This window comes from Lissotriton vulgaris, chromosome 8 (genome assembly GCF_964263255.1).
Source record: "Lissotriton vulgaris chromosome 8, aLisVul1.2, whole genome shotgun sequence".
Taxonomy (NCBI): domain Eukaryota; kingdom Metazoa; phylum Chordata; class Amphibia; order Caudata; family Salamandridae; genus Lissotriton; species Lissotriton vulgaris.
In genome coordinates, this window is record NC_141696.1 from 642,979,023 (window position 1) to 643,005,845 (window position 26,823).

General features: G+C 46.1%; 1 protein-coding gene across 4 annotated transcripts in view; it reads right to left on the reverse strand.

The window, feature by feature from the left end:
* Window positions 1–26,823, reverse strand: part of TASL (TLR adaptor interacting with endolysosomal SLC15A4) — an 863,480-nt gene that overhangs the window by 425,667 nt on the left and 410,990 nt on the right. For 2 of the 4 annotated variants that reach the window (XM_086934517.1, XM_086934519.1), the window contains exon 2: window positions 2,539–2,642. In XM_086934517.1, the coding sequence (XP_086790643.1) occupies window positions 2,539–2,581 (43 nt within the window). In that variant the 5' untranslated portion in view covers window positions 2,582–2,642. Of the gene's footprint in view, window positions 1–2,538; window positions 2,643–26,823 lie in introns of those variants that run through there. The other 2 variants (XM_086934520.1, XM_086934518.1) reach the window with 2 other exon arrangements.

The following is a 26,823-nucleotide window of genomic DNA, read 5'->3' on the forward strand; positions in this document are numbered from 1 at the left end:
ATATATTTTTTTTTTTTCCCCCCGGGGCCCTTTTAAAGCCCCCTCATCAAACCTAGGGGGTCAGGGAGGATGTACTCTGCCCCCTTCTGCTCATTTCCCCCTTTGTTTTTGCCACATCTTGTGTCTCGATCCTACAGAGGCACAAGATGGCGGCCGCTCCGAACTGTTTAGAATGTTCACAGTCACCGGGGAGCCAATCCGCTTCTCCTAGCGAAGTTCCGTTACGCGTCAGGTACGCGAACCGGGGCGCTAACCGGGACGCTGTCACAGATATATCTGTTTTTTGAAACGTTAATTTCTCAAAATCCACTGGAGCACATATATTGAGACATAGCAAAGGCACGTCGGGCAAATCATATCTACAATTTTGCCAAGTTTCGTGTAAATCCATTCAGCAGTTCGAGCTAAAAGTGATTCCAACCCCCCAAGGAAAAATTAATGGGAAAAACGCGTTTTGGGACCCCCCCGTTTTTTCTCGGCCCCCCCTTGACGAAATCCCCCCAAATTTTTAGGGGCTGCTCGGAAACAAAATGTGCCATTTTCCTGAAAATTTCAGCCAATTCCGTCCACAAACGCCAAAGTTATTCGACATAGAATTTTCAGAAATCCCATAGGACAAAAATCCTAACTATATATACCTACCGCCAGTAGGTAATATATATATATATATATATATATATATATATATATATATATATAACGCTCCAAAATCCTTCTAAAGCTCGTAGAAGAACACAACATATATATATATATATGCGATGTGCTTGCACTAATTAAATACTTTGCACGAATTTGGACCGTGTCTGCGTCGTTCTATGGTGTGTGGGGGACCCCTAACCTATGGAGACAGAGCGCTGATTTTCGGATATATATATATATATATATATATAAAATCACCTATTCAGCTGCAACAGTTCTGCACGCTCTCAGTAATGCAAAAGTCCAAATCGGTTCCACTGTGTTTACCCCACAACGCGTTTTGATTTCAACCAAAACCTTGATCACATGAAACGTGCGACATAAACAAATGTTTTACATAGCCTCTAAGAAAGCGTGGATAACAAAAAAGGGCCACAGTATTGATAATGGCGGACATGTTAGAATGGTGGCTTAAAATAAAAACATAACGTTATAGATGTTGGCAAACTTGCATGGGAACACAAAAACATAGGTACAAATTATGTATAACAAGTACTAATTGCAAAGTGCACATTATACCAACAAAAAACACCCGTACAGTATGCTGACCGAATGTGTCCACGCGCATGCTCAGTTGGCAGTCAAACGTTATCAAAATCCTGAGATGTGAACAAACAGGAGTCTGTGAACGCTATAATGCCCCTCAAGATAAGGACGGGACAAGCATGAATCTAATGGTAAGTGTCAGCATATGCACAATATTAACAAAAGTCAGACAGGGACGCGTAGCAAGTAAGCTGTTCGAATTCATAATGTGTGTATATGAAGAGCAAGTTAACTCTCTCTGTGTCCTGTAGCGGACAATCCAAAGTCTCATGTGGTACAGTGCATGCATAATCAGCCGGGAATGACCCCTAATAGTAGGTAAGTGCCTGAGAATGTGCTTTAACGTAAAACAAAATTAGAATGCAGATAGACATCATGTAGACAGTCTGACACACTTCTGTGTCAGGAGCCGGAGGTATAAATTGACAAGTGTTGCATAACATAGGGGCATATTATCAACAACTAGCGATATTTATCGCTAAATAGGCTAGCGACTTCTTTTTTATTGCAGAGCATCGCCGGATTTTATCGCAGTGATAAAGTGCTATTAGCAATGTTTATCTCTGAAGCGATAAAATTTCCGGCGATAGCGGCGAAATGTGTGAATATCGCTGTAAATCCAGCGATATTCAGGCATTATCGCTAACAGGGACTTAGCCTGAATATCCACCTCCCATTGGATATACAGGCTAAGAACTGGTCTGAGCAGGCGTTAGGTTTTGGCGATATTCACGCTTAGCGCGAATATTTCCATCGATACGGATGCATTGATAACAGGCGATAGCGAAGTTAGCGACTGCTTTCAGTCGCTAACAGGTTAGGTACGCCCACTTTGCATGTCATTAGCGATAAATATCGCTGACATGCAAAGCGGGCCCCAAACCACTCACTATCGCCTACAAGCTGTCGCTAACTGCTGTTAGCGACAGCTTGCTAATAGGGCAATAGAATTATCACCGCTTAGCGGGCAAAAACGGCCGCTAAAGCGGCGATAATCTCTTATCGTCCGTCTTGATAATATGCCCTCTAATTCGTAATATGTGTCTGCATCTAAGGTAAAATAACATTACGCTGGAAAACTAAATAATGGGCAAGTGCCCAAAGCACTGCAAGTGCCGGTACAGACCTAAGCAAATGTCAATAAAAGCATAAGTGCCCCACTGGAGAACTGAATCCACGTCCAATACCGGGCAAGTGTCCCAATGCCAACCAATGAAGAAAGCCCATGCCATACGGAGGTCCCATAGTAAGAAACTAAGGAGACAGAGCCCTGTCCCACTAGAATCCACTCACTTGCATGCAGGTCAAAGTCAATGATACGTGCTGATGTGCTCATGGGGAAAAGGGTAGGCAGCCAGTGCAGGTGATTAAAGGTGAGTGGGTCCCTTCCTTTCCTCCTGTAAAAAAGAAACAAAAGAACAGAAAAAAAAGAAGATTAAAAAAGTACGAACACTTGGTATCCACAAACAAATAGAATGGAATATATAAGATCCATGAAATGGACTAATTTCATGAACTGCTGTTCTAATGCATGGGAGGAAGGAGGATATAGAAAGCATACATGTAAAAGAGAAAGGAGAGATTAACCTAACGTAATACAATTGCTTCTTAATTGAGAAGCACAAGCATTTCACATGGGTAAGAGTGAAAAAAACTGATATAGGATACAAGATACACAGAGAACAAGAAGTAGAATTGTATCAGAAAACCAAGGATAGAAACTATTCACCCTTGAGGTGTATAGCAAGCTCCTCGTCCTGGTTCAATCCCCCATGGGTCTTGGTTTGGAAGTTTATGATGTGCTTGGTCTCCCTCTGTCTTAACGTGAGAACCCTGTTTCCACCCGAGAATTCCTGTCAACCTGTTCGAGGATAAAGAAACTCAACCCTGATGCGTTGGAAAAATGCTTATCTTGGAAATGGAGTGCTACAGGGTATTTTTGGTCAAGGTTGGTAATAGCTCTACTGTGTTCCAATATGCGTTTCTTTGTCATGAGTGTCGTGCTGCCAATATACCATAGTTTGCATGTGCACTCTATGGCATATATGACAAAGGTGGAACTGCACATCAGGAATTGTGATATTTCCCTCTTGACCCCCTTGGTGCCAACCTGATTGCGATATGTACTGTTTTTTCAGGCCTTACATTGACCACAGGAGAAGAAACCTTTAAGGCTGTGCAGGTGTCTATCACAACAGATGGTAATGTCACTGTGTTCCAACAGGTCCCTGACACTTTTACCTCTCATATAGATTATGTTAGGTCTGTTAGATATGGTGTCCCCAATGACATTATCAGATTTGAGTATATCCCGGTTTTTGGTCAGGATTCGCTTGATATCTTTGGAGTCCGAACTATAAGTCATGATTACATTAGTGTTCTCAACGTCAGTGTCGGTGGGGGAAATGGGTGCATCAGCGATAGGCCGGGTTCTGTCAATGACGACAGCCCTATCCTTAGCTTTCTTGAGCACCCAATTCGGATATCCTCTTTCCTTAAAACGCTCAATTATGACATCCCTTTCTAGTTGATAGGCCTCTTCAGTGTTGCAGTTTCTTTTCGCCCCCAGCAGCTCATCATAGGGGATGCTCCATTTCGGAGCCTCTGGATGGCTACTGAGGGCATGGAGGACACTGTTCCCTGCTGTTCATTTCCTGAACAGGGCAGTATAGACCTGATTGTTTTTGATTTCCAGACTTACATCTAAATATTCAGTTCTCTTCTTACTGATGTTACCACTAAGAAAGATGTTCCGATCATTATCGTTGAGTTTGTCAATGAACATTTGAGCTTCGTGTTCCTGATCTACTCAAATGATAAACAAGTCATCAATGTAGCTTAGCCACATCAATATATGTGCTAGGTACATCTGGAAATTTGGGTCAGAAAATATATCTTCCTCCCAGTTTACCATGAACAGGTTGGCAAAACTGGGAGCAAAGGATGATCCCCTGGCGGTCTCGGTTGTTTGCCTGTACAGGGTGCCATTGAACATAAAGATGTTACACATGAGACAATATTCTGTCATGTCCAAGAGCATCCAGCTGTTTTCGCGGAATCTCAAAGGCCTGGTATTAAGATAATGTGCGCATGCCTCAAGTCCCTGCTGATGGTCTATAATGGTGCACACACTGTGAACATCAAGGGTGATGAATAGATGTTCCTCTCCCGACTGTATGTCTTGTATTTTCTTGAGAAAATCCTTAGTATCTCTAATGTAGCTAGGGAGTTTGATGACATGGTCCCTAAGAAAATGGTCCACATATTCGGAAATATGTTCCACTACGCTGCCCCATGATGAGATACTAGGACGCCACAGAGGTTTACTGGGGTCCTTGTGTACATTCGGTAGAAGGTAGAGGACAGGGAGTACAGGATGGTCCTTTTTAAAGAAGCAAAATTCCTCCCATTCCAAAACCTCTTTATCCCTCCACAAGGTAAGTTTGTCCCAAATGGTGATGATGCTGGTGTTGTAAGCCTCCAAAGAGATAGGTGTGTAGAACTTATATCATCTAGTTACCTATATGCCTCTGCTATGTATTGATCTCTGTCCGAGATGACAACATTGCCACCCTTGTCCGCCGGACAGATGACGATGTTGTCAACTTCGGTGAGCGATTTGAGTACCTGTCTCTGTTCCAGTGTGAGGTTGTTATCTCCTTTATATCCAGTCCTCTTGGATTGGTGTCTAAATTTATTAAATGCCTTGCCCACACAGTCATGGAATAGACACATTCCGCCACCCCGGGACATTGCAGTATGATATAGCAGGGTGAGAGCACAGCTCATGCCCTGTCATGGCAAACATCTGTTTCGCTTCATGGAAGTGAGAGCAGAAAAACTGCTCTTGCTTCCTGAAGCGAAGCAGAATTGGTTTTGAGAAAATGGAGGTGCATGTCAGCAGCTCCCTTTGCCCAAAAGCAATGTCAGCTTCTGCAGGAGGCGAGGAGCCAGCAGGGACCGCAAGGGTACAGGTGCTTCCCCATAATCCCCAATGTAAGGCCATGTACTAGGGGAAGGGGAACTGGGGGCCAAAAATGGCCACTCAGACCCCCTCCCTTTTTGATAGGCCTTTTTGATAGGCTCCAGGCACCCCATCCCAGGGGGATGGGGTACCTGGAGCAAAAATAGCCAAAGGGGGCAAGCTGCCCCATTTCCTTATTTATTTTATTTAATCAAAAATGGCCGGGCCCAGGGAATGGGGTCCCTGGGGCCAATATCGGCTAATGGAACTGGGGGGCATCAATTCTTTTTTGTTCTCTCGTCATAGGAGTTATGACCCCATCGCGGATCTTAGCATGGCCCCCCCAGTGTAACGCCGCATTGGATTTGCAGATCTACCTTAAATAAATAATTTACTGGTATATAATTCAGAAGTTAGTGTTGCATTTGTGATTTTTTTTATAGAGTTAGTGAGATTGAAGTTTATATTCACATTAAATTTGTTATAGTTAGTACTAATTTAAAAAAATGAAAATTTGAATTTAAACTTGAAAAGTGTATTGTGTTGTAGTATATTGAATTAGTGCTTTTGTTTTGTGGATTTGCGACGGGTTCGCCGATCCACATTTTTTAAAAAAAGAGTACGTATGTGGAAAAAAATAAGATCCACTTTTGGGTTATAGGGTGGTGCTTAGCTTAAGGTTGTTGAGATACACTCTTTTCCTTTCATCTGTGAAGTGAATTCCATCACTTCTGTAGATGACATGCATATCAAAACGTACACTGTTGTTATAGGTGGAGCCCATCCTATGGTCTCTGAGGTAAGCAGAAGCAGCTTTTTTGACATTCTTCATAGCTTTCTCAATCTGTGGACAGAATTGATTTCACCACAACCATTTCTGTCTTTGGGATATATTGAGTATACAAAGACAGTTTGAGGCAAAAGCAGCATCAATTATGAAACGGTATCCTTCATTAGGATTTTCAGACCTATCCCAGTCAATGTGCCTAAGTCATTGACATCACAGTACACGTTCATGAGGATAGGGGGTTGGAGATGCAAAAGGTTTAAACCAAAGGCATCAATTGGTGCTACTTAAATCCTCTCTGTGCAATCTATTTAATATCCACACTTTGCCAACCTCGGTCTTTGTCAATACCTCTGTGTTCAGCATACTTTTTGCACCAGAAAACATAGCTGTGCTCTACAATCCATACTATAAGCATCTTGAAGGGAAGTCTGGAAGGAATGAAAAGATGTCCTTCGCTGAGGTAGACAGTTGGCAGAATAAGAGGTATCTAAAATGGTGGATAAGATGCTGTTTTTGAAAAGTGATTGGCTGTTCATCTGAATTGTGCACTAAAAATAGGATGCATGTTACTTTCCTGAAGAAGTAAGATTCTGATTGGTTATTAAAAAATGTTTGGAAGGTACAGTAGATAATATTAGGTAATATTTTAAAAAGTCAACCATGCCTACTATTTGGATTTATAAGCTTGTGTGCCGAACTTGAAAATATGGTGAACTTGTGACCTACCAAGACAGTTTAATGTTGCTGAAACTGTTACCAAGGAAACTGGGATTAAGGAGAATGGGGAAGGGTTGAAACTTAACAATGCATTTAAATTGTGAAATGGTAACTTATGTATAAGTGATATGAGGGAGAATGTTTGAATCATTCAGCATTCCGTCCATCATTTGTTGGAGTTACAGTTTTTACCCTAAGTGGGATGGGTATGCCCAGACGTGGATCCCTTGCTCACTGTGCCACTAGATTCAAGCTAGCTTGGCTGATAAAGGGTGACATACCCCGCAACTGGTCCCAGGATGCTTGATTCCAGTCCAGGGAGGACCTGGCTTGGGTGTTCGGTCTGGACTCTTCCCATGAGGCACAGGCTCAAGGCTGATTTGCGTATGGCTGGGTCCAAACTCGGCTGGCGTAGTGAACAAAAGTACAATGGATTTAGCACAGATCTATTGACTGGGGGAGAATGTATGAATCATTCAGAATTCTGTCCATCATCGGTTACAGTTACACTTTTCACCCTACATGAGTATGCCCAGATGTGGGTCCCTTGCTTACTGTGCCACTGGATTCAAGCTAGTCTGGCTGATCAAGGGTGACATACCCCAAACCCGGTCCCAAGATGCTTGTTTCCATTTCAGGGAGGACCTGGCTTAGCAGTTAGGTGTGGACTGTTCCTATGAGACACAGGGTCAAGACTGATTTGCATATGGCTGGGTCCAAACTGGGGTGGCATAGTGGACAAAAGAACAATGGATTTAACCCATGTCTCTTGACTGGGGGATAGTGCTTGAATCATTCAGCATTCCGTCCATCATTTGTTGAAGTTACACTTTTCGCCCTAAGTGGGATGTATAAGCCCAGATGTGGGTCTATTGCTCACTGTGCCACTGGATCAAGCTAGCCTGGCTGATGAAGGGTAACATACCCCAAAACCGGTACCAGGATGCTTGACCCTTGTCCCTGATTTCAGTCAGGTCGCTCCCCATGCCTAGCAGCTCCACCTGACTGCACTCGTCCCTGTGCCGCTGCTGTAGAGTGTTCAAGGCCCCCCTGGGCTGCTGTGTCACTGCAGGTTCTGCTGTTGCCTGAACTGTAATTGTAATTTGTATTTTGCACGCGGCCGACATTTGGTCGCTCCTCGAGGATCATGAGTGGGATGCTCTGTTTTTAACAGAGACCTGGCTCGGGGAGGATAATATGACGGCTATTGCACTAGCTGTACCCGCGGGCTACAAAATGTGTTTTGCTAATCGAGGTGAGGATAAGAAAGTGGGCGGGGTAGCGGTGATAATTAAGGCAGCTTTCACGCTTACTTCATCAACCCCTATCCAGATATCAGGAGTGGAAGGCCTACACTTTGGTATCCAGATGGGCCCTTAGGTGACCCTGGCTGGGCTATTAGTATATCGCCCCCGGGAGGATCTACCTCCAGCTTGGAATCACTGCTGGATATGATTGTTCAGAGCTTACTCTTACATTCCCATTTTCTCTTATTAGAGGATTTTAATGTTTATGTGGATAGGGATAATTGCACCCTAGCTGAAACCTTACTGTCCACATTGATGACTGCAAATCTGACGCTGTGTAATGAGGGCCCCACACATAGAGCAGGTCACACGCTATACTTAATTATTAATAATGGGGATACTGTAAAGGTAGAGTCGGCCCTGCCGCTGATCTGGTCCGATCATTTTCTTATTCCCTTTACGGTGGAAATAGATACGCCCAGACCGGTTATGAGTAAATGTACCTTCATCAAGAGGCATTGGAAAAAGTTAGTCCCTGAGGCTATGGGCCCGGCCCTGGGCCTGAATAAACCTGTTTTAACTTCTGATAGCAATACTGATGCGCAACTATTTAATAACTGGATCAAGAACATGGTGGACTCAGTTGCACCCGCCAAACGCGCAACATCACAAAGGGAGTCTCCATCGGCCCCCTGGTTCTCGAGAGATCTCAGAGCCGAAAAGAAGGCATGTAAAAAATTAGAGAGGTTATGGAGAGTAAGGTATGGGGATGTAGAAAGGGACCGCTACAAGGATGCACTAAAAAATCTGCAGAAGGCAGTGAGAAGGGCCAAGAAAGCCTTCTTTGCAACCTCTATCCGAGAAGCAGAGCACTCAAGTAAGGAAGTTTTCAAAGTGGTGCAGTCCTTCTTTAAACCTAGCTGCATAGAAAGGGAGGTTCCCCCATCCCTGTCATTGTGCAACAGTATCTCGGAGTTTTTCGAGTGTAAGATCCAAAAAGTTTACGACTCCTTTGGCCCGGAGGTTGAGACGGAGAAATCAGATATAGCAGTAAAAATAGGGCCAGTGGTAGGACTTGAGCAGTTCCTTCAGACAGACTTGGATTTAGTTATTAAGGAGCTCCAAAAATATAAATCGGGTTCCCCAGATGATCCCTGCCTGCCCAAACTCTGGAAATCTATAACTGAATTTGTGGCACCCACCCTACAGTCCATCTGGAATGGGTCCATTACCTCAGGGGTATTTCCGGAGGCATGGAAGCATGCCACTCTCCTCCCGTTACAGAAAAAAGCAAATGGTGATCCGTTGGACTTGAGCAACCTGTGGCCAATTTCTCTGCTGGCGGCCCCAGGAAAAATGTTTTAGAAGATAATCCAGCACCAGCTTAACAAATTTATTGAGGACAATGATGTCTTACATGAGACTCAATTGGGTTTTAGACCGGGCTTTAGCACGGAGACTGCACTCATTGAAGTAGCAGAATCAGTGAGGTGGTCGATGGATGCCGGGGAGTAAGCTATGCTGGTTCTCCTGGATCTGTCGGCCGCCTTCGATATGGTGGATCATGGTAGGCTCCTACAACGGCTGGCAGAGATAGGGCTAAAGGACCAAGCACTGGGATGGGTTCAGTCGTACTTGTCACAGAGAACACAGAAGGTGGCACTGGGTCATATGGTGTCTAAACCCACCAAGATAAAATGCGGTGTTCCCCAGGGGTCGGCTCTGAGCCCGCTACTTTTTAATGTTTACTTGGCACCTCTGTTTACACTCATTGCAAACTGGGGGGTCAAGGCAATATCCTATGCTGACGACACCCAGCTGGTGTTCCCATACTCGGAGGTGTGGGAAGGCGCTTTTGCAAATTTTAAGGGGTGCCTCCGAGATGTGGCCAGCTGGATGAACGCAAAGAAACTCAAATTGAATGCTGAGAACACAGAGGTCATCTTCTTTGGCAAGTGATCACCCCCCCTGCAGAGTTCTGGTGGCCGGTGGAAATGGGGATGCCCCCGTCGCCGAGCCAGAGTGCAAAAAACTTGGGAGTCCGCTGGGATAGCAGTCTCTCCTTTGCTTCTCATATTCAGCAGGTAGCAGGATGCTGTCTATCCAAGCTGAGGAACCTGCGCAAGATCCTGAGACTTCTACCAGAAGAGTGCCATAAGACTGTAGTCCATGCCACAGTAACATCGAGGCTGGACTACGCTAACGGACTTTATCTGAGTCTTCCCCAATATTTAATCCAGCGCCTACAGACAGTGCAGAATGCGGCTGCAAGACTGTTGAGGTGTATTCCTTTTAAGCACCCAGTCTCTCCGCATCTTCGGGCATTTCACTGGCTTCCAGTGGCCAGTAGGATCAAGTTCAAAGCCTTGACGCTGGCCTTCAGGTCCCTGTATGGCACCTGTCCCAATTATTTGAGAGCCAGGCTACCCAGGTATCATCAGTCGAGGACCCTCCGCTCCAATGGGCGGGTGCAGCTCGTGGTCCCTTGAGCGCGAAGAGCGCAGTTGGGTGGAAGAACCTTCTCGGCCAATATGGCGGGGTTATGGAACTCTCTCCCTCCTGCCCTACAACAGGCCCCTTCTGAAACTTGTTTTAAACGACTGCTAAAAACCTGGCTTTTCACTCCACTACGCTAAGATTTGCTACCTGGCATATGGTTAGTCTGTTCTCACAGCGCCGGGACACCTCCATGTGAGGTAGCTGTTCGCGCTCTACACAACTCAATATTATTATTATTATTATTATTTTTGGATTTCATGCTACTTGTTTATCTCACTGCTTGTTTCCTTTCTGTGCCTTTGCTTGTCCTCGGCACCCTTTCACCGTCCCTTCTCCTGCCGCTGCCTCCCCTGCGGCCCGCCCCCTGCCCCCATTCGCTGGTTCCCACCCTCCTCCCAGCTGCTCCTCCCTCCCACCTCCCTACTTATGGCAGCCACTGCTTGGCAGTAAGAGTGACCCTTAACCCTGGTTTCTGGCAGGTCGCTCCCCACACCGAGCAGCTCCACCTGACTGCGCTTGTCCCCGTGCCGCTGCTGTAGAGTGTTCAAGGCCCCCCTGGGCTGCTGGGTCACTGCAGGTTCTGCTGTTGCCTGAACTGTAATTGTAATTTGTATTTTTGTATTTCACATTACTTGTTTATATCACTGCTTGTTTTCTTTCTGTGCCTTTGCTTGTCCTCGGCCCCCTTTCACCATCCCTTCTCCTGCCGCTGCCTCCCCTGCGACCCGCTACCATGCCTTCTGTTCCCTTGCCGTTTCACGCCACTGCATCCCCTGCAGCCCCGCCCCCGCCCCCATTCGCTTGTTCCCACCCTCTTCCCAGCTGCTCCTCCCTCCCACCTCCCTACTTATGGTGGCCATCTGCGCCAGTCCGCGCCTGGACCACGCCCAGCCCCAGAACCCCTGGCCCCCAAAAACGCCACGAGGCTAGACTCCGATACAACGCCAGCACCCTCCACACACTCAACACTGGCTGAGACCACAGATGCTTCCAGGCCACCCTGAAACGCACCCATGGACCCTTCTCCTGCCACACCTGCAAGTTTACATGCGACAGACAACCTAGGACCGTACCCAACCTCCTCCGCTGCTTACTCCTCAACACCCACTCCGACCACAAACACTCCGTTGAACTTTGGGACCTGCTCGACACCTCCACCCCAGACGTCGCCTTCCTGACCAAGACCTGCTGGAACAATGCCTCGGCCCCCGACATCGCCTTTGCCATCCTGGACGGCTACAAGATCGCCCGCAGAGACCTCACAAATGGAGTTGGAGGAGGAATCGCCATCATCCGCAATTCCACCCTCAAGGTCTTCACCCACTCTGACGACACCATCAGCACAGCTGAACACCTGCACTTACGGATGCTACAGACCCCCGGACCCCAGCCACAGTTCAGCGACGCCATCGCCAACCTCGTCAGCACCCACGCACTCACCTCCACGGACTACATCCTCCTTGGGGACCTGAACTTTCACCTCGAGAACAACAGTGACACCAACTCCACCACCCTGATCAACAACCTCGCCAACCTTGGCCTCAGACAGCTCGTCACCGACCCTACCCACGCCACCGACCACTCTTGACCCCATCTTCTCCGCTAACAACCACGTCTCCTTCAACAACACTACCGAACTTCACTGGACGGACCACCACTGCATCCACTTCACCTACAAGAAGGCCACAATGCACCACCATGCCCAACAGCTGCCCCGTCACTGCTGGAGCAAAGTCACTGAGGGCCAGCTGGCCGCCACCCTTGCACTGAACTCTCCCACCGAATACACCGACCCAGACGCTGCCGCCCACAACTTCAGACATTGGATTGAGGACTGTGCCAACACCCTCGCCCCACTCAAGAAACCCACAAACAGCTGCACCAGCAAGAAAGCCACCTGGTTCACCGAAGAACTCCAGACCTCCAAACGCACCTGCCGGAAACTGGAGAAGAAATGGCTCCACGAACGAACACCGGACAGCCACACAACCCACAAAGACGCCACTCGCAGACACCACCACCCCATTAGACTCATCAGGAAATCTTCCTTCAAAACCCGCTTGGACACCAACACACACAACAGCAAAGACCGCTTCAGCATTGTGAAGGAACTCTCCAACTCCAGCGCCAATGCCAATGACATCCCACCCTCCCAGGAACTGTGCGACTCGCTGGTCACCTTCTTCCACCGCAGGATCGCCAACATCCACAACAGTCTAAACACAATGACCAGTCTGACAACTCCAGTCCCCACACCACCTGTGAACCCCACCTGCCTCAACAGCCTAACCTCCTGGACCAACGGCAATGACGACGAAACCCGCAAGACAATTAACTCTATCCACACAGGATCACCTTCGGACACCTGCTCCCACCACATACTCAACAAAGCAGACGCAGCCATCGCACCCCAACTTCGGAAAGTGATCAACATCTCCTTTGAGTCAGCCACATTCCCGGAAAGCTGGAAGAACGCCGAGAACAACGCCCTCCTCAAAAAACCAAAGGCGGACCCCAAGGACCTCAAGAACTACTGACCCATCTCCCTGCTTGCGTTCCTGGCGAAGGTCATCAAGAAAATCGTCAATACACAACTGACCCAATACCTCGAAGACAACAACACCATGGACCCATCCCAGTCTGGATTCCGAAGAAACCACAGCACCGAGACAGCCCTCATCGCCGCCACAGACGACATAAGGGCCCACCTGGACAACAGCGAAACATCGGCCCTCATCCTCCTGGACCTGTCAGCCGCCTTCTACACAGTCTGCCACAGCACACTAAAGACACGCCTCCAAGAAGCCGGAATCCAAGAGAAAGCCCTGGACTGGACCACTTATTTCCTCTCCGGCAGAACTCAGAGCGTCTGTCTCCCCCCCTTCCACTCCAAAGCCACCAACATCATATGCGGCGTACCACAGGGATCAGCCCAACGCTGTTCAACATCTACATGGCCCCCGTCGCCCAAGTCGCCCGCCAGCACGATCTCAACATTATCTCCTATGCCGACGACACCCAGCTAATCCTCTCCCTCACCAGGGACCCACACACTGCCAAAACCAACCTCCACGAGGGAACAGCCGATTGAAGCTGAACTCGGACAAGACTGAGGTCCTCATTATCAGCTCCACCCCCTCAGCTTGGGACGACTCTTGGTAGCCAACCACGTTAGGTACAGCACCGACACCCACCGACCACGCACGCAACCTGGGTTTCATTCTCGACTCCTCCCTCTCCATGTCGAAGCATGTCAACGCCGTCACCTTCTCCTGCTACAACACCCTCCGCATGCTCCGCAGGATCTAGAAGTGGATCCCCACTGAAACAAGAAGAACATTGACCCAGGCCCTCGTCAGCAGCAGGCTAGACTACGGCAATGCACTCTATGCAGGTATCCAGGCCAAAAACCTATGGCGACTGCAACGCATTCAAAAAGCCTCCGCCCGGCTGGTCCTCAACATCCCTGCCGCAGCCACATCACCCCCCACCTATGCTGGCTCCCCGTCTAAAAGAGGATCACCCTCAAGCTACACACACAGGCAGACAAAGCCCTCCACAACACCGGACCAGCCTACCTCAACGGCCGACTCAGCTTCTACACCCTACCCGCCAGCTCGGCTCCGCCAGCCTCGCCCTCACCACTGTCCCCGTATCCAACGAACGACCGCCAGCAGAAAATCCTTCTCCTAGCTCGCCGCCAAGACCTGGAACACCCTCCCCACCCACCTGTTGCAGACCCGGGACCTGCTCACCTTCAGAAGAATCCTCAAGACCTGGCTCTTCGAGCAACAGCAGCACCCCCCACCAGTGCCTTGAGACCCTCACGGGTGAGTAGTGCGCTTTATAAATGCTCTGATTGATTGATTGTTTCCAGTCCAGGGAGAAACTGGCTTAGCAGTTCGATCTGGACAGTTCCCATGAGGCACAGGGTCAAGACTGATTTTCATATGGCTGGGTCCCAACTGGGGTGGCTTAGTGGGCAAAATAATAATGAATTTATCCCAGATCTCGTGACTGGAGGAGAATGTTTGAATAATTCAGCATTTTGTCCATCATTTGTTGCACTTACACTTTTTGCCCCAAGTGGGATGGGTATGGCCAGACATGGGTCCCTTGCTCCCTGTGCCACTGGATTCAATCTAGCCAGGCTGATAAAGGGTGACATACCACAACACCAATCCCAGGATGCTTGTTTCCATTCCAAAGAGGACCTTGTTTGGCAATTCGGTCTGGACTGTTTCCATGAGGCACAGGGTCAAGACTGATTTGCACAAGACTGGGTCTAACTTGGGGTGGCGTAGTGGGCTAAAGAACAATGGATTTAACCCAGCTCTCGTGACTGTGGGAGAATGTTTGAATCATTCCTCATTCTGTCCATCATTTGTTGCAGTTACAGCGTACTTTTATCACCAGAACACATAGCTGTGCTCCTACAATCCATACTGTAAGCATATTGAAGGGATGTCTGGAAGGAATAAAAGCATGTCTGTAGCTCAGGTAGTCAGTTGTTAGAATGAGTGGTATCTAAAATGGTGGAAAAGATGCTGTTTTTGACAAAGATGATCGTGATTGGCTGTTTATTAACATTGTGCACTCAAAAACAGGATGCATGTTATTTTCCAGAAGAAGCATGTTTATTATTGGATAGTAAAAAACTTTTTGAAAGGTACAGTAGATAGGATAAGGTAATATTTTGCAAACGTCAACCACACCTGCTAGTTGCATTTGTAAGCTACTGTGATGAACTTGAAAATATGGTGCACTTGTGCCCTGCCAGTACAGTTGAATGTTGCAGAAACGGTTACTATGGAAACTGGGATTAAACAGAATGGGGGTACGGTTAAAGTTAACTGTGGATTTAAAATATGTAATGATAACTTATATATAAGTGATATGTTACTAAATTAAGTTTTTCCAAGTCAGTAGTATGTGTAGAAGTAGTCAGCTGTTAAAAAACAAATACTAGTATTATTAGAAGTAGGTTTTTGAACTCCCGTATTGGGTCGTGGTTCCATCGCAATGCTATACTGTGGCACCTCTGTGGAGTCGCGACTCCAGAAAATTGCAGAACCAGTTTGGGCAGTTATGGAAGACAGTTAAAAAGGGTTAATATGTCTAACCAATAGAAATGTGTTTCACAATTTTATATTATGTTGGAAGCAATGTGATTTGTTCTAAGCATGGGCTAATTTTGCGAATTCGCAATCTGCGAATTCGCGGATTTGCAAATTCGCAATCCGCAAAATTCACGCGAATTTTTTTATTTTTGCGTGTTTGCGGGGTGCTTTGCGTGTTCGCGTGTTTTCGCAAGGCGCTTTGCGTTTTCGCGGGGTTTTTTTTGCCTGGTTAATCACTGCCACCCTCTCATTTTTTATGCCCATCTGCCCTCTGTACCACTCGTTTCTGTGCCCTTCTGCCCTCTGCCCCACTCATTTTTTGTCCCCTTCTGCCCTCTGTCCCCTTTTTGTGCCCTTCTGCCCTCAGCCCCACTTAGAATGGCGCCGGCAAGCTGCCAGCGCCATTCTAAAATAGCTACAAATAGCTTCAACAGGAAGCACTAATAGATAAAGTAAAGCAGGTGCTCGAGTTGAAGGTCAAATTAAGTTACACAATCATTAATCACCCCAAGTTTGGGGTGATTAATGATTGTGTAACTGAATTTGAGCAGCACCTGCTTTACTTTATCTATTAGAGCTTCCTGTTGAAGCTGACTTTTGTAACTATTTTAGAATGGCTCTGGCAGCTTGCCGGCGCCATTCTAAAAGAGTTACAAAAGTCAGTTTGAACTTTTGACCCAATTCGTTCCGCTCCCGGATTTTGCGGGAAATTCGTGAATCTCGCGGATTGCGAATTTACCGAAAATCCACAAAATCCGCGAGCGGAACGGATTTTCCGCCCATGCTTAATTTGTTCCTTTACATATATTGTGTGGGAAACAAAATGTTTTATGAGTTTCTCATATTGCATATTCTGCAATACTATTTGAAAGGTGAGTTACAAATTTGTAAGGTGGGTTATGTATTATGTGGTAGTGCATAACTGTTTGTAGTGATATTTTTTAGATTTAAAAAGTTTATTTTTCAAAGTTTTTAATTTATTTGAGAAGTGTGATGTTTGAAATATATTACAGTTGAAGTATGCTGCATAATTTTAGGTGTCTCTTTGAAATGGAGAGTGCAGTCTGTCAAGTTTTAAGGTCTGCATGGTCTTGTGACTGAGGTATGTGTCTACTTGCACATGTAGCATTATACATGTTATGTATCTGAAAATACTAGACGCATAAAACACAGGTATACATCTATTTTTATGTTTCTTTTACATATGATGCCACTATGAAAAGGTGCAGACACATGCATGGATGCTTTCAGAAATATGGTGAGACTTACAACAGAGACATGCAAAGGGTTACTGCTTTATATTTGGCCAAGCCCAACACCTTGATTAATTGCAGAATAGTGACGCTGCAGTACAAAAATTGAGGTTTAAGACATGTTGGCAAAGGGATTAGGCTACTTTGTATGAATCTGTGGAAAGGTTCACTTGAAATATGACTGTTGGACTTGGCCTTTTTCGCAGAGTCATCCCTGATCTTTTTGCCTTCCTTCTGTATTTTTTTCTGACCTGTTGTGGGCTATTTTATGACTCTGGGCTTTTTACCACTGCTGATCAGTGCTAAAGTGCATATGCTCTCCCTATTGTAAAGAAATGTATGAATTGGTGATTCCATAATTTACTGGTTTGGTTTATTTGTCAGACCCTAGTACAGTGCACCAGGAGTGCCCAGATCTTGTAAACCAAATGCTGCTGGTTGGTTTGCAGCACTGGTTGTGCCACCCACAGAAACAGCCTGTAAAAGTGTGTCTAAGGCCTGTCATTGCAGAGCCTATGTGCAGTCTGGTACTGTCAGGCTGACTGGGCAAGTGCACCCACTTGCCAGTCCCTAAACCTTCCCTTTTCTTCGTATCAGACACCCCTATGGTAGGCCCAGCGGCAGGGTGCATTGTAAGTATAAGGTAGGAAAAGCCCTGGTGTGCGTGGCATGTCCTAATAATGAATTACAGCCATTTTTGTTTTTTCACTATTGCAAGGCTCGCTGTTCTCCATAGGACAGAATGGGCAGTTAGATTATTACATTGTTATAATCCTAACTGACTCAGGGAACACCGTAGAAATTCGAGTTTAGTATGCCTGAACTCAGAATGATAAAATCCATCTTTTAGTGAAGTTGGTTTTAATTTTCTGTGTTTGAAAATACCACTTTAAGAAAGTAGGTATTTTCTTGTCTAACTATCCAAAGCCTGCCTCTGGTAGGTTGTGTATTCCTTGTCTGGAGTCTGAGTGACAGGGCTGGGGGATTCCAAGAGACAGAATGATTCAGCCCAGTGGTGAATAGAGAGATCTGCATCTAGATGGGTGGGAGGAGTTGCACCTGAACCTTGAATAGTGCTGTGCCTGCCTTCCACAATGCTGGCTCCACCTCCTGGGGTACGGCTGATGTCTCTGCCCTGCACTGTGAAAGAAGAGAAGGAATGATGTCAACAAAGTGCTCCAGGGCTGTGCTTTCCCTCCACAATGCTGACTTCACCTCCTGTGGGGCGTCTGATGTTTCTGCCCTGCACTGTGAAAGGAAAGAAGGAGACCTGTAAACAGAGTGCTTAAGAACTGGTTTGGACTGGGCAAAGGCCCCTCTCCCCTCAGAGAACAAAGGATTTTGGTGTATAAATATTGGGACCCTGATCCCATGAATTTAGATCACTTTTGCACTACAAGAGGAAACCTTTACTGAGGAGAAGAACCTGAAGAAACTGAGGAGAGACTATCCCTAAGCTGAAGTGCTGCTTGGGGAATTGGCCTGCAGTGGTTGCCTGACTGCCAAAGCAAGGAGAAAGGAACTTTGTGTACTTTACTTTCAACTTGTGAAGGATCTCCAAGGGCTTGGAATAGAGCTTGCCTCCTGCTGAAGTCTCAGGGACAACAGACTTCAACCCCAGTTCCCCAGAGTTCTTTGGAAGTGCCTGTTGCTGTTTTGGGCCTTCTGAAGGACTGCGTGTCGCAAGGAGCTGGAAGCGAGACTCAACCAGGAAGAAGCTTGTCGCCATCGCTGCTGCTGCCGTCGCATCTCAGAACAAGTGTGTCGCCGCTGGAGCTGTCGTATTGTACTGCATCGAGAGAAGCGTCTCGCAATGAAGAGGAAGCGTGTTGCAGTCGCTGCTGCTACCATCGTATTTCTGAACAAGGGTGTCGCCGCTGTAGCTGTTGTATTGCACTGCATCGAGAGAAGTGTCTTGCATCGAGGAAGAAGCGTGTCGCCATCGCTGTGTTTGCCGTCGCATCTCTGAACAAGGGTGTTGCCGCTGTCGCATTGCACCGCATCCAGGAAAGCGCCTCGCATCCCCGGAGAAGCGTGCCTCCATCGGAGCTGCTGCCATCGCATTTCTGAACAAGGATGTAGCTTCTGTCGTTGTCGCATTGTGCGGAAGCTTCTCGCAAACGTCGGAGAAGAGTGTTGCAGCAAAAGCTGTTGCTGTCGCATCGCTGAACAAGGTATGTCACCGCTGCACCTGACGCATCGAATCGAGACTTCTCACATCATTGGAGAAGTATTCAGCATCTGGAAGATCTTCAAGTCTTTATTTCTTTGCACCGGAACTTTGCCGCATTTCCATTGCTGCAACATTACTTGTTGTGGAAGAGCAACGCATCGTAAGGTACATTGACGCAAACTGTCGCATCTTAAGAACTGAACTAAGCTAAAACTACCATCTTAAGTATAGTATTTTGTATTTTTGTTGTTTATGGTCTTGTGCTAAATCTATATATAGAATACTTATTTTTAATATAAACTTTGTGTGGTGTCCATCTGTAGTGTTGTCACTGGGTTACTGTATGTGGTCACAAATGCTTTACACACTGCCTTTGAGATAAGCCTCTGTGCTCGTGCCAAGCTACCAAAGGGGTGAGCATGGGTTATTGTAGGAATGAATCCCCTTACGCTGACTAGAGGCAAGGGTCCCTATTTGTGACAAGTACCTACCTGTGCCAACTAGAGACCCCAAATCTAACAATGACACACATCTTTTAGTGTCTCCTTGAAATGTGAAATGCAGTCTGTGATGTTTTTAGGTCTGCATGGTCTTGTGGCTGAGGCATTTCTCTTCTAGCACATGTATTCTCTTACGTGTTATGCATCTGAAGATGCTATACGCAAGAAACACAGCTATACGTCTCTTTATATGTTTCTTTTACGTACAATGCCAGTAGGTAAAGGTGCAGACGCATGTATGCATGATTTCAGGAATATGGTGGGACTTGCAACAGAGACATGCAAAATATTGTTGCTCTATATTTGTCTAAGCCAAACACCCTGAGTAGTTGAATGGTGAATATGCAGCATGAAAATAAGTTTTAAGACATATTGCCAGAGGGATAACTGATTAGGCAAATTTATATGAGTCTGTGGAAAGGTACAGTGGAAGTATAGCACATAAATCTAGGTGTGGGTTTCAAATGTGAAGTGCAGTCTGTCAAGTTTTAAGGTCTGCATGGTATTGTGACTGAGGTATTTCACTACTTGCACAAGTATTCTCATACATGTTAAGAATGTGATGATGCGACCCCTAGTATTGAATCTTCGTATGCTCAAGGCTGGAATTAGGCTGCAAACATTTTCATTTGACAGGAAGTTGCTACTCGATGTAGAATATTTGTCACAAATGAAGGTGTGGATTGAAGCAATTTTTGGCCATAAATTGCAATACCGGAGGGATTGGCTTTGTGTGGGATGCTTTTACAGTGGGTTTAGGGGGGAGACTCTTAGCTTTTTTTGGAGAGGTTAAGGCCAATATGCTCGCCACTTTTCAGCAGGCGCAAGCAGGGGCTGCGCCTTTGACCTGGAATGAGGCTAGCATAACTGTTTTTAAAAAAAAAGATTAACCGGCTGAACAGCTGGGCTCTTATCGGCCTATATCATTATTAAATTCAGATGGTAAAATGTATGCCAAAATCCTAGCTACCCGGTTGGCTGATATATTATCCCAGTTCGTGTCAATACGACTACACAGGTTTATACCTAAGAGGTGTACAAACAACCATATCAATAGGGTGGTAACCCTGGTGTATATACCTAACACCAGGGGGAACAAATTTAGCTTGATTTTATTAGACGTGGAAAAAGCGTTCGACCGGGACATGTGGGAATTTTTATGGGCAGTACTACGACAAGTTGGTTTTAAGGAAAGCTTCATCTCAGCCATCCAAGTTTTATTTCCACGTCCGACAGCTAAGATCTGCATAATGGTTCTTGAATCAGACCTGGTATTTATTACACGGGGTACAAGGCAGGGATGCCCCTGCTCCCCCTTGTTGTTTTCATTATATATCAGCCACTTTTTAATGATGTTAGAACAAAGTGCAGGGATGGAGCCGGTAATCTGGAGACAAGAGCACTACAGAGTGCTCGCATATGCAGACGATGTGGCAATGGTTTCTCCAAATCCTATGGTGGCCATGCCTTAGATAGAGCAGATGGCGCTGGAGTTTAGAGCTGCCTCAGGATACAAACCTAACGTGTCAAAGCCACAAATTTTGTGCTTAAATCAAGCCGGCTATAATGATCATCGGATCCTGAGTGAGGTTTCATACTTGGGGGTCATAATAAGGACATGTTCAAAGTCATTGGTGGAGGTCAAATGGGGCAATATTCTAACTTTGGTACGGAAGCAATAAGACCAGTGTGAATGTCTACACCTCTCACTCGTGGGAGGGTGCAATGTTCTCAAAATGTTAATTTTACCCAAAGTTTATTATTTTTTTTAGATATGTTCCACTAGAAATCCCCCCGGATCCAACTGGCAGCATTGCAGTCGATATGCGCTAGATTTTTATGGGCACAAGGGAAACCTCGAAGAGCTATGCACTATATGATTCTTCCTCGTGAAAAAGGCGGGTGGGCAGTGCCTGATTTTACATTATTCTACCTTGTGTGCATACTGCAACATATGAATATTTTACTAACGGAGTGGAAACATTTAGCATCGCCGAGGCTCCCCCCATATATCCAATGCTGTTAGGCAGTGATGCAAAAAAACTGTTATTTGTTAGTCTGGAGCCAAGTTATTATAAGAAACTAGGTTTAAGGTTTTAAATGCCCCCTATAAGGCTTGGAAAGCCATGCGAAAATGCTATAGATTCAAGAGGGTTTACCCATATACTGCGTTCACAGCTACAGCACTCTTGCTCCCTATATTTTGGGATAGGACCATTGACAGATGGCGGATTAGAGGTATTCAATGTGATTTATATGTTAACTGGGGTTTGATGTCCTTTAAGATGATATCTGAGAAATATCACCTTCCCAGATCCGAATTTTTTCATATTTACAAATTTGTGATTACTTATGCAAAAGCCAATGGAAAGTTGAAATAAATACCTTAGTTGAAGCTGTAAGGAAAACGCAAGCATCAGTATTTTATACAATTTATTATTAAACACTAAGGGTGGGGATTTAGACAGTCACAACACTAAGTGGGACAACAGGCTTGGGTGTCAAGGTACTCGGTGGAATATTCTATTGAGCTAGTGGGGAGGTTAATGATGTCTGCTAATCTCCGTGCACAACACTATAAGACCGTGTTCAATCTCTATGATATCCCAGCCAGGTTGTTAAAAGGGGGTGGAGTAAATGACAGCAAATGTTTTCGCTGTGGAACAGAGGATGCTGATATTGTGCACATTTTTTTCTCATGTAGGCACTTAAGTAATTTTTAGGAGCACTTAGAATTATTTTTTGCGGAAATGTTGGGGGACCCAGTAAGGCTGTCTGCCGTGCACATATTGTTGGGGGTAGTTGAGAGTGATGGATGGAATCAGCTGGCTTATAGATACTGATATTTTACCTTTTTGGCTACAGCCATAGCCAGGTTATGTGTTGCCTCAATGTGGCTTCAGAAAGATGTCTCGACTTTTGAATTAAGGAGGGCCATATTCTTTACCGTCTTCAATTTAGAACATAGTTTATATGCACTAAAAGGTGCTTGTAAGAGGAAATATGGTCATGGAAATATGGGGGCCGGTGCTGTCTCATATGGATAAATGATGTGTTATCTCTGGGATATATCACAAAAGCTTAAGCATTTACACTTTAAGGTACTGTTTTGCACTTTGCACTTTAGACCGGCAATGAAGCTGTATGTACTGTAAGCGACAAACCAGTTAACCACATTTTTACCCAGTGTCTGTTTTTACAGGACTTTTAGGATTTTTAGATTGGGAATGATGTTACATTTATGGTGCTTAAAGCATTTGTCAAACACTGTCTAACATTTCTATCAACTTGCATTTAAGACTGTGTTGCATTCGTTTCTGTGTCTCATGTTATACCATCGTTTATATAAATCCTATGTATTGTAACTATCAAGGATTAAAAATAAAAATAAAATAAGGAAAAAAAATGTGATGATGCTTCCTGTATGAAACATAGGTATACGTCTATTTGTATGCTTCTTTTATATATGATACCACTAGCAAAAGGTACAGACACATGCTTCTATGCTTACAGGAATATGGTGAGACTTACAACAGAGACATGTGAACGGTTGCTGTTTTATATTTGGCTAGGCCCAACATCCTAAGTAGTAGTGGAATGGTGAAGCTGCAGCACAAAAGTGAGGTTTAAGACATGTTGGTAGAAGGATCGAGCCAGGCCCCCAGTCCCAACAGGGATAGCCAACCCTTTTCTGTACCGAAATGTTTTGAACTCTACGACCCCCACCTCGCAATGGACCAGAAGTCAGCCCCTGCCCACATCCCGGTTATGATAAGCACTAACAGAATCGCGAATACTGTCCACTTGCCTAGACCCCTTCTCAATACACCTCTATACACCTAACTCCCCCCATCATCAAGGCTCCCCGTATTCTCTCTTGCATGTTCCTAAACTGCAGATCAGCAGTACAACACGCTACTGACATTGCTGAAGCTCTTCTCGCTGAAGAAATTGACATCGCCTTCCTCACAGAATCCTGGCCAATGCCCACTCCACCCCCATTCTTGACATTCTCACCCCTCCAGGGTACAACCTCATTAGACAAGACAGGCCAACCAAAACTGGGGGGACTAGCCATCATTCATGGAGATGGAATACAGATTACCAAACTCAAACCTGCAGAATACCGTTTGAATACCTAGGCGTTGAACTCACCACCAAGGCAACCCCACCTGTCAAATTCCACACCATCTACCATCCTCCTGGAGACCGTACCCTTTTCCCCAAAGAACAAACAGACCTAATAACACGATTCTCCTTGACAGACACCAAAGACGTGTTCTTGGGTGACCTCAATATCCACTGGAACGACCCAGAAGATTCAACTGTTCTGAACCTTTCCAACCTTCTGGAAATATATAACCTCAAACAACTCTGCAATAAACCAACTCACATCAAAGTGCAACACCAGATGTGACCAAAAAAAACAACAATCTGATCTCCTTGGGAGAGATTACTCCCATTGACTGGTCCGACCACCACCTTATTCTGTTCAAGATTGACACACTTGTCAGCCTACAACCTATTTGTGTTATCAAACCTAAACTTTTAACCAGAAACATCAAAGAAATACCTTCATCTGTACTTGAAGCCAAGATTCATCCCCATCTTCAACCCCATCCCTCATCATGGACGGCTGATGACCTCACTTCTCACTTCAACTCAAGAATGACAGAGGTCTTAGACCTAGTAGCTCCTCTCAAACTCAAACAACTGAAGAGAACTAAATCAAAATCCTGGTTTAACGTAGAGCTGCATGATGAACGGTGCCAACTCAGACAAACAGAAAGGTCTTGGAGACAAAACCCCTTGTCCCTGCACCTAACACATCTGAGATCTGCTCGAAGGTCATACAAAAACACATCTTCAGTGAAAAGGCATCTTTTTTCCGCAGCCAACTAGATCTGGCAAAAAACAGACCAAGAACACTCTTCAATATTGTTAAAAGCCAAACTAACTGCACTCCCTCTCAAGAAATCGAAGCCACCAATGTGCGATGTGAAGAAATTGCCACCTTCTTCACCAATAAAGTCTCCAAAATTGATCAATCCTTCTTACAAACTGCTAACCCCCTTCCCCCTTAACCTGTCCCCCTTCAACCTCCCTGGACCACTCGGAAAGAGCTCTTAACAAGGACAATCAGACCTACCTTCAGCTAAAAAACAATGTGCATTGGTCCGACTTTGAGCTAATGTCGGTAAACGAGGTGTTCAATATAATTTCCAATCTAAAACCTTACTTGTTTGGAAGGTACAGTAGATAAGATTAGGTAATATTTTAAAAAGTCAACCATGCCTACTATTTGGATTTATAAGCTAGTGTGCCGAACTTGAAAATATGGTGAACTTGTGACCTGCCAAGACAGTTTAATGTTGCTGAAACTGTTACCATGGCAACCGGGATTAAGGAGAATGGGGAAGGGTTGAAACTTAACAATGCATTTCAATTGTGAAATGGTAACTTATGTATAAGTGATATGAGGGAGAATGTTTGAATCATTCAGCATTCCGTCCATCATTTTTTGGAGTTACAGTTTTTACCCTAAGTGGGATGGGGATGCCCAGACGTGGATCCCTTGCTCACTGTGCCACTAGATTCAAGCTAGCTTGGCTGATAAAGGGTGACATACCCCGCAACTGGTCTTAGGATGCTTGATTCCAGTCCAGGGAGGACCTGGCTTGGGAGTTCGGTCTGGACTATTCCCATGAGGCACAGGCTCAAGGCTGATTTGCGTATGGCTGGGTCCAAACTCGGCTGGCGTAGTGAACAAAAGTACAATGGATTTAGCACAGATCTATTGACTGGGAGAGAATGTATGAATCATTCAGAATTCTGTCCATCACCGGTTGCAGTTACACTTTTCACCCTACATGAGTATGCCCAGATGTGGGTCCCTTGCTTACTGTGCCACTGGATTCAAGCTAGTCTGGCTGATGAAGGGTAACATACCCCAAACCCGGTCCCAAGATGCTTGTTTCCATTTCAGGGAGGACCTGGCTTAGCAGTTAGGCGTGGACTGTTCCTATGTGACACAGGGTCAAGACTGATTTGCATATGGCTGGGTCCAACTGGGGTGGCATAGTGGACAAAAGAACAATGGATTTAACCCATGTCTCTTGACTGGGGGATAGTGCTTGAATCATTCAGCATTCCGTCCATCATTTGTTGAAGTTACACTTTTCGCCCTAAGTGGGATGTATAAGCCCAGATGTGGGTCTATTGCTCACTGTGCCACTGGATAAAGCTAGCCTGGCTGATGAAGGGTAACATACCCCAAAACCGGTACCAGGATGCTTGACCCTTGTCCCTGATTTCAGTCAGGTCGCACCTCATGCCTAGCAGCTCCACCTGACTGCACTCGTCCCTGTGCCGCTGCTGTAGAGTGTTCAAGGCCCCCCTGGGCTGCTGTGTCACTGCAGGTTCTGCTGTTGCCTGAACTGTAATTGTAATTTGTATTTTTGGATTTCATGCTACTTGTTTATCTCACTGCTTGTTTCCTTTCTGTGCCTTGGCTTGTCCTCGGCCCCCTTTCACCGTCCCTTCTCCTGCCGCTGCTTCCCCTGCGGCCCCGCCCCCCTTGCCTTCTGTTCCCTTGCCGTTTCCCATCGCTGCTTCCCCTGCGGCCCGCCCCCCTGCCCCCATTCGCTGGTTCCCACCCTCTCCCAGCTGCTCCTCCCTCCCACCTCCCTACTTGTGGCAGCCACTGCTTGGCAGTGAGAGCGACCCTTAACCTTGGTTTCTGGCAGGTCGCTCCCCACACCAAACAGCTCCACCTGACTGCGCTTGTCCCCGTGCCGCTGCTGTAGAGTGTTCAAGGCCCCCCTGGGCTGCTGGGTCACTGCAGGTTCTGCTGTTGCCTGAACTGTAATTGTAATTTGTATTTTTGTATTTCACATTACTTGTTTATATCACTGCTTTTTTTCTTTCTGTGCCTTTGCTTGTCCTCGGCCCCCTTTCACCGTCCCTTCTCCTGCCGCTGCCTCCCCTGCGGCCTGCTACCTTGCCTTCTGTTCCCTCGCTGTTTCCCGCCACTGCATCCCCTGCAGCCCTGCCCCCGCCCCCATTCGCTTGTTCCCACCCTCTTCCCAGCTGCTCCTCCCTCCCACCTCCCTACTTATGGTGGCCATCTGCGCACATCTGTGCCTGGACCACGCCCAGACCCAGAACCCCTGGCCCCCGAAAACGCCACGAGGCTAGACTCCGATACAACGCCAGCACCCTCCACACACTCAACACTGGCTGAGACCATAGATGCTTCCAGGCCACCCTGAAATGCACCCATGGACCCTTCTCCTGCCACACCTGCAACTTTATG